This window comes from Vipera berus, assembly GCF_964194415.1.
Source record: "Vipera berus genome assembly, chromosome: Z".
NCBI classification, from domain to species: domain Eukaryota; kingdom Metazoa; phylum Chordata; class Lepidosauria; order Squamata; family Viperidae; genus Vipera; species Vipera berus.
In genome coordinates this window covers 31,179,149-31,194,848 of record NC_138205.1, presented here as the reverse complement: position 1 = coordinate 31,194,848, position 15,700 = coordinate 31,179,149, and the positions used below count along the sequence as shown (strand labels likewise).

General features: G+C 43.4%; 1 protein-coding gene across 1 annotated transcript; it reads right to left on the bottom strand.

The window, feature by feature from the left end:
- Positions 1 to 2,817: 2,817 nt before the first annotated feature.
- Positions 2,818 to 6,984, bottom strand: LOC308677316 (uncharacterized protein). Its single transcript, XM_081343586.1, has 3 exons — positions 6,870 to 6,984; positions 4,868 to 5,118; positions 2,818 to 4,347 (listed from the first exon to the last, which is right to left on the bottom strand). The coding sequence occupies exon 3, from the start codon at positions 3,938 to 3,940 to the stop codon at positions 2,879 to 2,881; it is 1,062 nt and encodes a 353-aa protein (XP_081199712.1). The 5' UTR covers positions 3,941 to 4,347; positions 4,868 to 5,118; positions 6,870 to 6,984; the 3' UTR covers positions 2,818 to 2,878.
- Between the last annotated feature and the right edge of the window lie 8,716 nt (positions 6,985 to 15,700).

Sequence of the window (15,700 nt, the reverse complement as noted above, 5' to 3'; positions counted from 1 at the left end):
ACTTCCTAGCCACCCTACATTAGGGAAGATCAAATAGTTGTTGGTGTGTTCATATCAGGAGCTAAATAATAATATATCATTAGCTCCCAGTCAAAATTTCCCAACTTGTTGCTCTTCATATATGTTGGACTAATGTTCCAAAATACACCGGGCAGGGGGGGGAGAACTATCATAATACTATTGTTGAAAGAAAAATCTTTGTCAGGGTCCAGTCCAAGCCGGGAATAAACAAAATGGAGATTGCTTTAGAAAGAAGGTTGCAGTTTATTGAAGAGCAGAACCAGACAGAAATGTGGCTCTGGGAAAGCTGACCACATGGAGCTGGTGGGTTTTTATACCTTCTGGAGCTTTTGTGTTTGGAGTTCCTGTTCCTGTGGCGTGAACTTTGACCTGAGCTTTTGGTATTGGTGGGTTAATCCTATTATGTCCTAAAGGTCACATCTTTAGAGTTTGGGTGGGGTATATAGATTTTAAGGGTCTTTGTCTTCCTAATCTCATCAGCTTTTAGCTTCCTGGCCCCAACCTTTCTGAATAGGATTATCAAATCTGCATTTCTACAGACCTGGCCTCTGCTTAGTTTCTGCTTGGGACCATTAAGAAAACTGGGCCTGCTTTTCTGCCTTTAAGATCCTTTGGGGAAATATAACATTCTGCCTTTTTTAATATTCCCCCTCCCCCAATATTTCCTTCCGTAGGAGGGTGGGTGAGTGCTGACTTCCAACACTACCATAGTCATTAAAGAGCTCAAGGTAACATACACAACATTTCTTCCTATTTTTAATATGACAACAATCCTTTGAAGGGAGCTGCCTAAAGTGACCAGGCCAAAGTCATCTGGAAGGCTTCAGTGGCTGAGGGAAGATTAGAAACTAGATCTCTCTACTTCTACCTTAACCTTGCACTGACTCTCTTTCCCCACTAGGTGCTGCTCATTTCATATCTTTAAAAGGGCAACTTCTGGAGGTCTTGCATAATAACAGGAAGGGCCTGGTAAGAAAACAGGTGAAGAGATGTTTCATCAGATAACCTGGTCCTAAGACCTAGAATGCTTTGAAGGTTAAGCAACACTTTGAATTTGGCTTGGGGGGAAAATGTGGCAGGGGCCAGCAGTGCTAATTGCAAAGCACTAGTGTCAAGCGACTGCAGACTAAAAATGGTTGATATTATCAGTCCCTTCCCCAACACAGTTGGTAGCTGACAGCGTTCTCAAAGCAGCTCCACATACTTACATTATTGCTGAATTCTCAGTCAGAGGTTGCCAGTGTACAAATAATTGTTGTAAGCTCCCTCTCTCCAAGTAGTTCCATAATTAATAAAAGTTTCATGTGTTGATTCATTCAATCATTCATTCATTCGTTTGTTCTGTGGGAAGTCAGCCCCCCCCCCCGAGAAGGAAATATTAAAAGGGCAGAAAAATATATTTCCTCAAAGGATCTTAAAGAGGCAGAAAAGCATGCCCAGTTTTTCTTTATAACCCCAAGTCTCCCTCCCCCAAGCAGAAACCAGCTCTACAGAAATGCAGATGTAAATAATCCAGGAAGATTGGAGCTAGAAGATTAAGAAGACAAACACACCTAAAATCTACATACCCCACTCAAAATCTAAGACAGGACATAATAGGATTAACCCACAGATGCCAAAGGGCACACCTAGACTCAGGTCAGAATTCATGACACAGGAAATACAAAGCCTCAAACAGGAACAGGAAACAAACAAAAAACCCACTGCCTCCATATGCTCACCGCTTTTGATTCCAGAGCCATCTTCCTGTCTGGCTCTCCTCTTCAATAAACTGCAACCTTCTTTCTAAAGCAGTCACCATGTTGTTTATCCCCGGCTTGGACTGAACCATGATGAAGACTTTCCCTTCGACAGTTCATTCATTTGTTCATTTGTTCGTTGAATCCAAAACCAAATAGTATCCAATACAAGCCACAATGACATGGTATGCATTATATTAACACAATTTTCATCACAGAGAACCAGGGTGATACACTAGAGAAGATGTGAAAGAAAACAAACCTAGGCTCTACTCCACCCTCATCAGGAAAGATCTCTGGGTAAGAGCCTACAAGCTAGACCAGACCAAAAAAACCAATACTGCATAGGTCTAAAGCTACTTTCATTGGAACAGCAATAGCAACAGAATCTTGCAATTCTGCATGTGCTTCCCTCTTTCTCATTTATCTTCATGTAAATCAGAAAGAGGTTCGTATGAGACATATTCTCAAATTAGTTTTTGGGAATGAGCTCAAGCCCCACTTGTCCAACTTCTGCCTTGGTGGAGGGTCTTCCTCCTGCCCTTCAAAGCCATTCCCTATAGGACACGGGTGTTGAACTCGCCACATCACGTGACGTGTAGTGATGTATCGTGACTTTTTTTGCATTGCCAGAGCTGGGGTGGACGCAGCCTCCGCACGATGCACCTGGCTTGCAGGCTGGCAGTTTTGACACCCCCGCTCTGGGGTGTCTTTGGGCCGGCTGTTCTCTCATTCAGCTCAATCCAGTGCATAGGATTATTGTTGTGGGAAAATATAAGAGGGAGCACTATCTTTGTCAGCTTGAATGAAAGGCGGAATATAAATCAAATAAATACATAAATAGATAGCACAAGGAGCATTACATAATATGCACAACATGACTGATGCAAATTACATGATTTGCATCATTTGTGCAATGATGTCATAATGCACATGACATCACTTGCCCCTGCTGTGGATGCCCATGGAGCCATGAGCAATTCCAGCACATCTGGAAGATGCCAAGTTGACTAAAAAAAAAAACAACCAAGCAGAATTTGGAATTAAGGATCAGGTTTAAAGAATCATAGTGAAACAACATTTGAAAAACACCCCAAAAATATTTCTTGTCCCTTGTCTTATTTCTCCTGTGAGTCAAAAGGCCCTTCCAATTCATTCCAGTTCTTCTCCTGGTTCTTCTTCCTGTTCCTTTCTGCCATCACAATGGCAGCGATCACTGTCACCAGGACAGTAACTGTGATCACCAAGACAGTGGCTGTCTCTGCCATGCACAGCTGACTGTCCACAGAAACAAGCGGTGAGCCAGCTAATTGCCAAGGACTGAAACAGGTGAGGTTCTCATAATCATCCACATGAAGATGCCGAACACTCGTAATTTTGCCAAAAACCCTTTGGAGGTCACAGTCGCAGGCCCATGGATTACCAGCCAGCTGGATGTGCGTGCTGACTGTTTGGATATTCAGAAAAGTCTTAAATTTTAGGTGGATGAGCCGGTTGCCAGTCAAAGCCAGAAAATTCATGTTGTGTAATGAAGTGAAAGCCTCTACCTCAATGAGGTTGATGTTGTTGCTGTTAAGCAAAAGAACTTCCAGGTTCTGGAGCATAAAAAAGAAGCCATTATAGATCACTGCAAGCCTGTTAGACTGAAGGTAGAGATGTCGGAGCCTGGAGAGTCCTCGGAAAGTTCCTCTCTCAATCGAAGTGACCAAATTGTGGCTCAAGTCCAGCTTCTCAAGGTTCTCCATATACTGCAAGCTTTCAAATCCCAAAGCTATCAAACAGTTGTGAGCCACCTTGAGATCCTTCAGGGAAATCAACTCATTTGAGAAGTCACGTGGTAAGCGAGCAAGCAGGTTGTAGCTGAGATCCATCTTCTCCAGGAAACTCAGGGACGTGAATGTTTGGGGCCAAATCTTTGCAATGGAATTGTGGGACAGAAGAAGAATCTTCAAAGACCACAAAGCATCAAAGTAGCCTACCTCTAGCCCACTCAAGTTGTTATGTCTCAAGTTCAGCATCCATGTATTGTGAGGGATGCCATGAGGAACGTGGGCCAAGTGCCGATTGTGACAGTCCACGAAACTAGAGGATTCGTAGCAGAAGCACAGATGGGGGCAAATCTTGGATGTATCAGCCCCATGAACCGAACAGAAAAAAGCAGCTATAAACAGGAGATACATTTCTAAGAGGCCTGCAGCAGAAATTATTCTTGCTGAGCACTTGCAAAGTCCACAGAAAAGGAATGGAGATCTACACTCCTGCACTTCAGATCCTTGTCAGCTTCTACAGATGGGAGAAGAGAATCAGATTTCCCCAGAGGAACCCATCACAAAGAGCTCTTTGTCAAGTGATTAGCTAAGAGCTTCCTTGGACTTTAGCCTTGAAGAAGAACAACAGGCAACTTGAGTGAACAAGAGAGGAGGAAGGAACCAGAGATCTGTAACTGGAGCAGTGGTATTTTCTGTAAGATAGGTCATTCATACCTTAGTTTCTCTGTTTTCAGCACTCGCTGGTTGAACTTTGATAGACTAAATCCAGGGCAAAAAAAGGGTAGTTGTTTTTTCAGTTGATCTTCTGTAGAGAAATACTAGGCAAAAAAAAGACAGAAGTGGCACTGATTGGCATATTTGTAGTGGAAAGAAATATAATTGCTAGCATTAGTTTCATAGGTTTGGACAAACAAACAAAAATCTCCCTCCTCTGAACCATGCATATATTTATGCCATAAATAGCACACACACAAGGGGACCTGAAAAAACAGGCTAGGGATAAATCGTCATGGAGAAAATCTACCTATGTGGTTGCTAGGGGTCAAAAATGACTGGATGGCACATAATCAATCAAATATTAAGGAATTGTTCATGCTGCCCTGTCCTGCACTGTACAAGAATTCTAGAGCACTGGAAGAAGCCACAAAGTCTGCAATGTTCATATGCTAGCAAATGTTCCTGCTTCTGAGATTCAGCTGTCAGTTAAAGTTCTACTGGCCTTGACATTAAAAGCATTTGGTCAGTAAAATGAGAAAACTTTTTTTTAATAAATTGTCCAAGTATCCTTGTATTTGCAATAAGAAGCACTTGTGCACAAAGATAGTTTAGCTAACTCACCTTTCAAGATGAGTTTGATTTTTGATGACTTCAGGTTCACAGTTTTCTTTGTATTCTTACAAATGTTCCTTGCCATTGTACAGTTTCCAGCTTCCCAATCCAGCGTACTACTACATATATTTTCTGGAGATCTCCTATTCAAGAACAACCTTGGGCAGATCCTGCCAGCTTCTATGGTTATCTTGTTACTGTTGATGGTCAGAGGTTAGCCTTCTACTTCAAAGCAATTCTGAAGTATTGTCCCACCAGGCCTAGTATGAAGATCAAAGAAAGATCAGGAAGCAGAGAAATCAAAGGCCCATCAAGCGGAAAAATAGGGTGGTCATTAAAATAGCCTAAGGAAGATAATGAACTTTGCTGCAATGTCCACAACACAGTGAGATATAAAACCTTGTTTCTTTTCTCTCCATTCTCTCTCCCTACTCCCTATATTTTTCTTTCACATATATGCCCAAATTTCTCTCTGTATTCGCTCTTGATTGTATTCCATGTCAGGAAGGAGACAGAAATACACCTGCTTTTTGTGAATAGAGGGGAAACTTTTAAAAAATCAGACTCTGCAGTATAACTCCAGACTTTCGGCCTACCGACTTTAGGCTCTCATATCACTTAAGAATCCTATGTAAACTGTAAGGTATATTTCTTGAAAATGTAAAAGAATGGATTGTGCAAATTCTAGGCAACATTGTGATTGGAGGGAGATTGTTACCTCGGGATGCTTCTTTCTTCTTGGGTAAGAGCAGGGATTGTAGCAGTGGCTTGTGGGTAAACTTCCTTCTTTGGCTTGTTCCATCCACCTGAGTGAGAGGCAGTGAGTGTCTGGATGGTTGGATGTGAGTGGGTTATCTAGTGCCTAGGTAAAGAAGTGCTGAGTGTGAGACATAAGCATGCCTGAGGCTGGTGTCAGTTTTCTGATGGTATGGTGTGTAGTTGTTGGAGTGGGAGACTGAGCTGGCTGGAGGAGAAGCAGGAGTCAGGTTATTAGTAGTGACAGGCAGAGGAGGTATAGCAGGAAACTGAGGCTGGGTGGTTCTCAAGGAAGGTGACCTTGATGTTTCCAGCCACTTATTGTCTACCCCAAAGGCTGGCCATCAGCATTCCAGAGACCCTGGTTTTCAGCTTTGCTGCTTAAATGCACAGTCAGCCTTCAATAAAACTTGGTTCACAATGTAACTGTGAATCAGAGGGCTGATCTTGTCTAGGTTAACAAAATCTGGCTGTGCCCAGATGGTTTTTGTGCATGGCATCAACCATGAGCTAGGCTCAAGGTGAAAATGTGGCAATTATGATCCAAGAAACCTTAATAAGCTTTCAGGGGCAGATTGCCATGTATGAAGCCTTGTTTGTGAAGTTGGGCTGCAAAAATCAGAACTTCTTTGTTGCATGGCAACCTCCCTATCAAAGCTGCTGAAATCTATGGCCAGGTTGGAGATGGAGTATCCTAGGGATTTGGTCTTAGGGATTTCAATCATCTTTGAGCATATACTCTGAGGCAACTTGAGAGTTCATGGCACCATGGCAACCATGGACCTGACTCAAATTATCTCTGGCCTTACTCACAATGAGGCCACACATTAGACCTGGTTTTTGCTTGTTAGACAGCTAGCTTGCTAAATAAATTAAACACACAAACATCTCATGGCCGTAGTGGTGTGATCAGGAATTGGTGGCTATTCCCATTAGTTCTTTGCCACAGACCAATCATTCCTTGTTTCCTCTGGAGTTATTTGTTCCCCACAGGTGCACCCCAGATACCTGACGGGTCCTATCAGGTTTCAGGTGAAACTTTGGAGTGTTCCTAGGACTCTAATGTGTGGTTTGATTAAGGCTTTAGTTGCTTCTTGGAATCAGACAGCAGTTTTGGCCTTGGAAGCCTGGATCACTGTCTTCATTGGACTGTTTCTAATGTTTATTTTTTTTAATTTCTCCCCAGTTCACATTCCTCTAAAATTTATTAATACTTGTACTTCCATTTTGTGCCTGTCTGGTGCCCTTTACTTACAGCACTGTCCTGTAGATCTCCAAATGTAGATGTCAGCATCATCCTACATCCTACATTGTTCACATAGAATTGAGCATGAATAGGGACATCTATGGAAGAAACCACACTGAGAAAAGTTATTATATCATTGTCATGGTTCCAATAGATGAATCCCATTAAAGAACTTCAACGCAAGAATTCTTCCTTAAAGAATTGTTGAAGGAATAGTCTTCATCATGGTTCAGTCCAAGCCGGGAATAAAAAACATGGCGACTGCTTTAGAAAGAAGGTTGCAGTATATTGAAGAGGAGAGCCAGACAGAAAGATGGCTCTGGAAGAAAAGAGAGAGAGCATATGATTTAAGGTGCTGGTACTTACCTTTAAAGCCCTACATGGCTTAGGCCCGGGATATTTGCAGGACCGTCTGCTACCGGGGACGACTTCCCATTGCCCAGTGCGCTCACACAGAGAGGGCCTCCTCAGGGTGCCATCGGCCAGACAATGTCGTCTGGTGATCCCCAGGGGGAGGGCCTTCTCTATGGGAGCACCAGCCCTTTGGAACCAACTCCCCCTTGAGCTTTGGATGGCCCCGGACCTCCGGTCCTTTCGCTGCGACCTCAAAACTTTTTTCTTCCATCAGGCTGACCTGGATTGATGATGGGTTTTTAAATATGTTTTAATTTTAACTGTGTAGTTAATTTATTTTGGGGCTGTTATTTAATTCTTTTTTAATTTTTGTATTGTTGTTTTTTATTGTTGTTAGCCGCCCTGAGTCCTTTGGGAGATATGGCGGCATATAAGTCCCAAAAATAAATAAATAAATAAATATGTAGGGAGTGGGTTTTTATACCCTCTTGGGCTTTTGTTTGCAGTTGTTTCCTGTTCCTGTTTGAGGCTTTGTATTTCCTGTGTCATGTATTTTGACCTGAGTATGTCCCTTTGGCATCTATGGGTTAATCCTATTATGTTCTTCTCTTAGAGTTTGGGTGGAGTATGTAGATTGTAGGTGTCTTTGTCTTCCTATGCTTCTAGCTGGAGGCCTCTAACCTTCCTGAATGGTTTACATCTGCATTTCTACAGAGCTGGTTTCTGCTTGGGGGAGGGAGACTGGGCATGCTTTTCTGCCTCTTTAAGATCCTTTGAGGAAATATATTTTTCTGCCTTTTAATAGTTCCTTCTCTAGGGGGATGACTTCCAACATCAGCACTACATAGTTGAACCCAAAACTAAATTCCCTTCCCCCAGATACAAAGTAACAGGTTGCAATTCCCACCCTGGAAGCAGTCATAAATCACATTCTCCAATTAGCCTGAAGCACGGGCTCCCTCTCCAGCTCCTCAGCCTACCAAAATGTTATCAGTGTGTCCTTGAGTTCCCACAAAGTTGCAATATTATTGTGGCTAGCTGAGCTCAAGCATTCACCCAATCCCCCCTTCCACATCTGATTCCTAAACAGCAGAAAAAGCACACTGAAAGCAGAGTGAAAATGTTTGCAATTTTCCTTAGTTGTCAGAGCAGGAAAATCCATTATCACAGGGTTGACATCCGGGTCCCCTTAACAAAAAGGATACAGTAAATCTTGCAATTCAAACAAAACCATAGGTTAGGGGTTGCCTCTCGGCTTATTAGGGTGTTTGTCATAAAATTTACAAGTGAGTCTGTCAGCTTTTACATCACTAGATTTCACCCAAGTGGCCTTGGATAATGGGTATCCTTTCCACTGTACCAAATACTGTAACTTTCCCTTATAAAGCCTAGAATCAATAATACTCTTCACTTCATAATGTGTCTGTCCAGTTACTATCAGAGGGCCAGGTGCCTTCTTAGGGGGACGTCATAAAGTGGAACCCCAGAAAGGTTTAGTAGACTACAATGGAACATAGGGTGGACTTTCCCTAAAAGCCAGGGAAGTTTAACTCCACCATAACTGGACTGTTTCTAATGTGTTTTTTAAAATTTCTCCCCAAGTCACATTCCTCTAAAATTTATTGATACTTGTACCTTCATTTTGTGCCTGTCTGGTGCCCTTTACTTACAGCACTGTCCTATAGATCTCCAAATGTAGATGTACAGCATAATCCTACATCCTACATTGTTCACATAGAATTGAGCATGAATAGGGACATCTATGGAAGAAACCACACTGAGGAAAGTTATTATATCACTTTCCTTAGTTATCATCTTATTTAAATTAATAGGATCCTAGAAGCTGATCCACGTAGATACTTTGTGACCATTTTCTTTCTCATTAAATTTCTCATCCCAATGGAGACAATTCTGTTCAACCCACATTTGGAAGGGATATGACGATCCACAGAGTGATACCTATACTCATATTGAGTATGGTGATAAAACAATGTCAGCCTGGATGAATTAATCACTTTGCATTTAATATGTTATATGATACTATAAAGCGATATTTCTCAGCTTCACTAACTTCAGAGTGCTGGTTAAAGTTTTCAGGAGTTGAAGTTCACACATCTTAAAGTGCATGAGACCAAAAAACTGCTGTAAAGTATTCTTTAAAAAGGAGGTCAGAGGGATGGGAATGGATTGTAAATCTGGATACTAAACTTTTACTTTGACAGAAAAACTCTTTATTTGAAACCTTATATGAAGGAACAACATAAGAACAAGGTAGTGATTCAGATAAATATTTAAAAGAAAAAGAAAAACTATACTTATTCTAGAAGCATGATTATAGTAGCCTGCAGTCTCACCCTCAAAGTGAATGAATATCTATTGTATATGAAAACAGACCTTAGCTTTCTCTCTGCATCTATTCTGTGAATTTCCTGTTCCAAAATCAAGAAATAGATTTAAAAATGCATTTAGCCCCCTTCCTCAATGCCCACAGGAAATCTATTGGTTTTATTTATATTCAACACATGTAGTTTCACAACTGGTCCTCAGATTAATCCAGGGAGTAGGAGTTGACTAATCACAGAGGCAGTTAAAGCCACTTATCTTTGTTCTGCTATATTTAGGCTGTTGAACACTTTTAATTTCTAAAAATGTCTCTTATAGTCTTATAGCAGAACATGATACATGACAAATACCAGTTTCCCTTAAAAAATTAGATAGGATAATATTAAAACAAAATATCAAAAGAGACATTATGTAGGTAAAATAATTTGCCCAATTAATTTCAATAGAGGATACTCCCTATGAAGTATTCAACCTTAAGTAGATATTTCCACTGAAATTAACTTTCTTAACCATGAAAGGATTGTACCTATATAATTCATTATAAATTAAGGGGCAATGGTATATAATTGACAAGATATACAGTATATTGCTGAAAGCCAGAGTGATGCAGTAATTGCTGGATTAGATTGTGAGCTTTAATTTTAGGCATGGAAGCTGGCTTGGTGACTTTGGGCCAGTCAAAAGAACATAGGCAGTGGCTTGCTGAATTGCCTCCTGTTCCAGTAGCCTTTTCTTACAGAACCAGCCATGTACACAAGGAAGCCCATTATATTATGGCTCAGTTATAATGTAGTTTGATTTCACTTATACTATGCAAACAAGGCTAGGATTTGCCAACCGTGATTAATATTTAATAAGTATGCACACACAGTTATGGTTTGTTCAGAGGTAGTAATTTATTATGAGTATGTCCTACTGGTTTTCTCTATTATTTTTGTATTTTTTGTCAGATGACTAGTCTACAAAAACTTAATATATTGCATTGCAGTAAGAAACCAATGATAAATTTAATGAATAGAAAGAGTACAGAGAAGAGCAACAAAGATGATTAAGGGATTGGAGGCTAAAACATATAAGGAACGGTTGCTGGAATTGGGTAGGTCTAGTTTAATGAAGAGAAGGGCAAAGGGTGACATGATAGCAGTCTTCCAATTTCTCAGGGGCTGCCACAAAGAAGGGGGAGACAAGCTATTCACCAAAGCGCCTGAAGGCAGGACAAGAAGCAATGGATGGAAACTAGTCAATGAGAGAAGCAACCTAGAACTAAGGAAAACTTCCTGACAGTTAGAACAATTAACCAGTGGAACAACCTGCTTCCAGAAGTGGTGAATGTTGCAACACTGGAAGTTTTTAAAAAGAGACTGGACACCCATTATTATTATTGTTGTTGTTGTCGTTGTTGTTAGTGAAACCAGTCAAAACAGCATGTATCAGAAGTTAAATGTCAAGGGGCAGATACCAGATCACCTTGCAAATGAGCATATTTGCATTTTAAAATCTTTAGCCCAGCACCAGCCATATCCATTTTTAAGAATTAATAAGTTTTGTTATGTATTGAATATATATAAGGTTGTGTTAATCCCTGCTAAAGTGAAACTAACTTAACTCCAAGTGCTAGTGAAGCTAAAATGAAACTAATCTTTAGATGACCCTGACTGCTAACTCCAACTGTTTTGGGGGGAAACTTTGAACATTCATATTTGGGTAGGTTTTTCAAGTACTGTGATTGGTTAAGGCCCTACGGGCTCAGAGTATAAATTACAGGCAATTGCCTGCAGTTATCCAGTTCTAGTTTGAGTCAATAAATGATGTTGTAACTATGCTGGTCTGCTCCTTGCCTACTGAAGCCCACTATACAATAGTGGTGACGAAGGTGGGAGGCTGCAGAGGAGAGAGCTGCTGCTAACCAAGAGACTGGAATCACTGGGTGATAGGCTGGGTAAAGAGCCCCGACAGGCCTAGTTCTGACCCATGCAAGACCATGGGGCGTGCATGGTGTTCCAGCAGTGCACTGGTGCTTGTGGCATCTCTGGTTGGGTTTCTTGCCAGGCCTGGCAACTCCTTACTTGACTCTCAATGTCCTTGTCCAGGCCTGGCCATCACAAGTAGCTCCTGGCTAGAGCCTTCATTCGAACAATTCCTCGGTGCCCCTCGTGTAAGGAATCCAGCATCCTAGAACGAAGACTGGGTGGGATGATGACCCTGATATCCCACAGCACACATCCCTTGTGGGCCGACAGTTCATTTTTCTGAGAAACATAGTGATGGAACTCAGGGCCTGGCCGGGTCTCTGGCCATCTCCTTAACACCCAGTTGAGAACGCAGCTAAGTGTTCTGTCCATAGTGGTTTCAGCTATAATGTCCCCTGCATGTAGGGGTGCTTCAGGCAGGTCCTGGATCGCCAGGATACAACAAGCTGGGGCTGGGTCCGGATCAGTCTGCAGTTGAGGCAGTTGGCTGAGAGTATTGGCATGGCCCATTGCTTTACCCAGCTTGTGGATTAGCTAGTACGAGTATGCAGCCATGAAAATGGACCATTGTAGCATTCGCAGTGACAGGATCTCCAGTGTCTGTTTGTCTGCTGTGAAGAAACCAAGCAGAGGTTTGTGGTCTGTAAAGATGGTGAAGGTTTGTCCATATAAGAAGTCATGGAACTTAATGCCAGCCACTATGGCGGGGGCTTCCTTGTCTAACTGGGCACAGTTTCTTTCAGCCGATGATAACATTCTAGAATAGTATGCGATGGGGGCCTCACTATCATTTGGTATCCTGTGGCTTAGTACTGCCCCAATGCCTTATGTGAAGCATTACAGGCTAGTGTTACTGGTAGGTTTTCGTTGAAATGAGCTAGGACAGAGTCCGAGGATAACAATGATTTTACTGCCTTGAATGCTTTGTCTTGGGTGTGCGACCAGACCCAGAGTGTTTTTTTGTCCAGTAGGTGATGTAGCAGTTCTGCCAGGCCAGCCTTATGTGGTAAGAAGGAGTGGTAAAAATTGAGCAAGCCCAGGAATGCTTGTAGCTCTCCCTTGGATTTTGGTGTGGGGGCTTGCTGAATTGCCTTTAGCTTTGCATCAGATGGGTGGATTCCAGCAGCATCGATGTGGAAACCCAGGAATTCTGTGGATTCCATGCCGACCTGACACTTTTTCTTCTTGAGTTTTAGGCCTGCCTCGCAGAAACGTTGGAGTACTGCATGGAGACGTTCCGCCAGGACCGCTGCTGATTCTCCCACGATCAGGACGTCATCAAAATACGGGCAGATGCTGGAAATGTTCTTCAGTGTTCATTCCATAATACTTTGGAACAACCCTGGTGCTACGCTTACCCCAAACTGCAAGCAGCGCACCCAGAATACACCTCTGTGTGTGATAATTGTTTGTGCTTCTGCGGTAGCATCATCTACCAGTAACTGCTGGTAAGCCTGGGCAAGGTCTAACTTAGCGAAGATTTGGCCTCCCTGAATGCAAAATGAGGATGTGGCTCACTACTGGTACAGGGTAAGCATGCTGCTGTAGTGCCTTGTTTATGGTGCACTTGTAGTCTGTGCAGATGCAGACGTCCCTGTTAGGCTTAACTGGGATCACTATTGGAGTCTCCCACTGGCTTCAGTACACTGGTTGGAGAACTCCCTGCTGTACCAGCTTGTCTAGTTGCGCATCAATTTTAGGCTTCAGTGAAAAGGGAACCCTGCACAGTTTTAATCGGATTGGAGTTTACTGCTGGATCGAGGTTGAGTGAAATGGGTGTCCTTTTGTATTGTCCCAACTTTGTGCTGAATACTTCAGCATATTGTTGGCATACTGCTGCTAGTTCAGCTATTTGTGTTTGATGGATGCCTGTCACCCTGATGCCCAGGGTGTTGAACCAATCTAGTCCTAAGAAGCTGGTGTGCAGTCCCTCTAAGACCACTATGATGAGGAGACCCTCGAACTCTCTGAATTTTACTCTAATGGTAGCTTCCCTCCTTATGGGAACATGGCAATTCTGGAAGTCCGTTAGCACTAAGCTTGATGATTTGAGCGGGACCCGCCATCAGCTAAGTTTGCAAATGTGGTCAAAAGTCCTGCAGGAGATAATGGACAGGGCCAAACTAGTATCTAGCTCCATGGAGCATGGGACCCCTTTCTTTGATGGAACATTGAGCCCCTGTGCGTTGGATGCTACACCTTCCTGAGCAGTATTCAACTCTGTTCTGTCCTGGGGGCCATTTCCCCTTGTGCTGCTGTGTTGTAGTTTCATTTCCCACTGACAACCTCTGGAAACTCTGGCAAGGTACACTTGCTTTCCACAAGCACAGCATATTGCTGTGCGGAATCTGCACTCTGCTCTTTCATGCTGCCCCCCGCAGCTTGCACAGCTCTATGGGGAAATTGCTTGCTCTGTGGAGCATGACCATCTGGGTGGCTCTCTCCGCAAATGATTGATTTCTTCACTCTCACTGGCCTCCCCCAAGCCTTCTGCAGTCTCTTGGTGGATCGCTGTGGGGCTGGTGTGTGTTTTAGGTGGCTGAAGAGTCTTCATTGCCCCTCTGGCAGCCTCTTCCACCATGACTTCCTTCAATGCATCTTGGAAAGTCAGTTTCTCCATGGTGAATAGGCGCTGCTGTAATTCTCTATTATGCAGGCCACAAATGAGCCTGTCTCTGAGATGGTCTTCCAGATCAGGGAACTCGCATTGGTACAAAGCTTGGCAAAGGGCTGCCACAAATGCTACTGCAGATTCCCCAGATGTCTGTTCATGTTGCTTGAATGCATGGCACCAGGCAATTACTGAGAATTTCAGCTCAAAATGTTCCCTTAATTTTTTCTTAAGGTCTGTGTAGGCCACCATCTCTATACATGCTGGTGCTATCAGGTTTTCAGCAATATCAAACCTGGCTTGTCCGCAGACACATAGTAAGGTTGCCGCCTTCAGGCCATCATCTGTGATCTGGTTAGCCCGGAGATAGTTGTCTACTTGGGAGACGTATGAGCTCCACTGTTCCGGATGACTAATATCGAACTCGTTGAGCCTTCCCTATTTAGCCATTTTGGGGAGGCCCCTATGGTGCTGGTTCATGCCTGTACTGTTGCGGTTGGAGCTGTGCTGCACTTTGGGATCCTGGGGACAGATCCCTCAGGTATATCTGTGCCTCCAGTGTGTCTTACTGGCAGACAGGCCAGGGAGCGTGGTCCCATCAGGGCTCTTTACCTGGTCTGACACCCAGTGATTTCAGCGTGCCCCCATTGTGGCTTACTGGTAGGTGTGTGTGTGTGTGTGTGTGTGTGTGTGTGTCTATGTGTGTGTGTTCACATTGACTTTCCGGGCCCCTTCCAAAGGCAGGTGTTCCTAATTGTAGTAGAGTTATTCCAAGTGGTTGGAAGTGGCACTGGTCTCATCGATGACAACAACCAGGGTCATCCAAGAGTTGCGCTGGCTGTTCACCACACATGGTCTGCCAGATGTAATCGTGTCCAACAATGGGGCACAATTCACATCAGGAGAATTTCAATCTTTCCTCAACGCCAATATGATTTGGCACGTAACATCCACTCCATTCCACCCTGCGACCAACAGTCAGGCCGAACAAATGGTCAGGACCACAAAGGAAGCGCTCAAGCGGATGACGACTGGGGACTGGAATCACCACCAGTACACCACCAGTACACCAGTACAACTCCCAGTACAGCAACCAGTTGCAACCCAGTAGAGCTGAGGTGGGACAGCCAGTTCACCACGAAGCTCAACCAACTTCACCCAGACTAGAGGCAGAGATGGCTCAACCAAAGCCCCCCAGGAACTTACAGCTAGGTGAATTGGTCTGGGCCAGGAACTATGGAAGTGGGGCACCTTGGGTGGCAGCTAGGGTAACTAAGATAATGGGGCCCTTGTCATATGAGGTTATTCTGAAAAATGATTGTAAAGTCAGACGCCACATTGATGTGTTATGGCATCGGCAGACCGAACCAGTCCCAGGTGAGGATCCTGAGAGAACTGTTTTCCTCCAAGTTTGTCTACATCACCCATGGCCGCCTCCGGGGAAACAGATATATGAAAGGCCATAGAGCCACCGCCACTCACGGGCGACCTAAATGGCCATTATGACTCTGTTCAACTGGAGATGGATAATACTCCCCTTGAACAGGACATTCCAATAACAT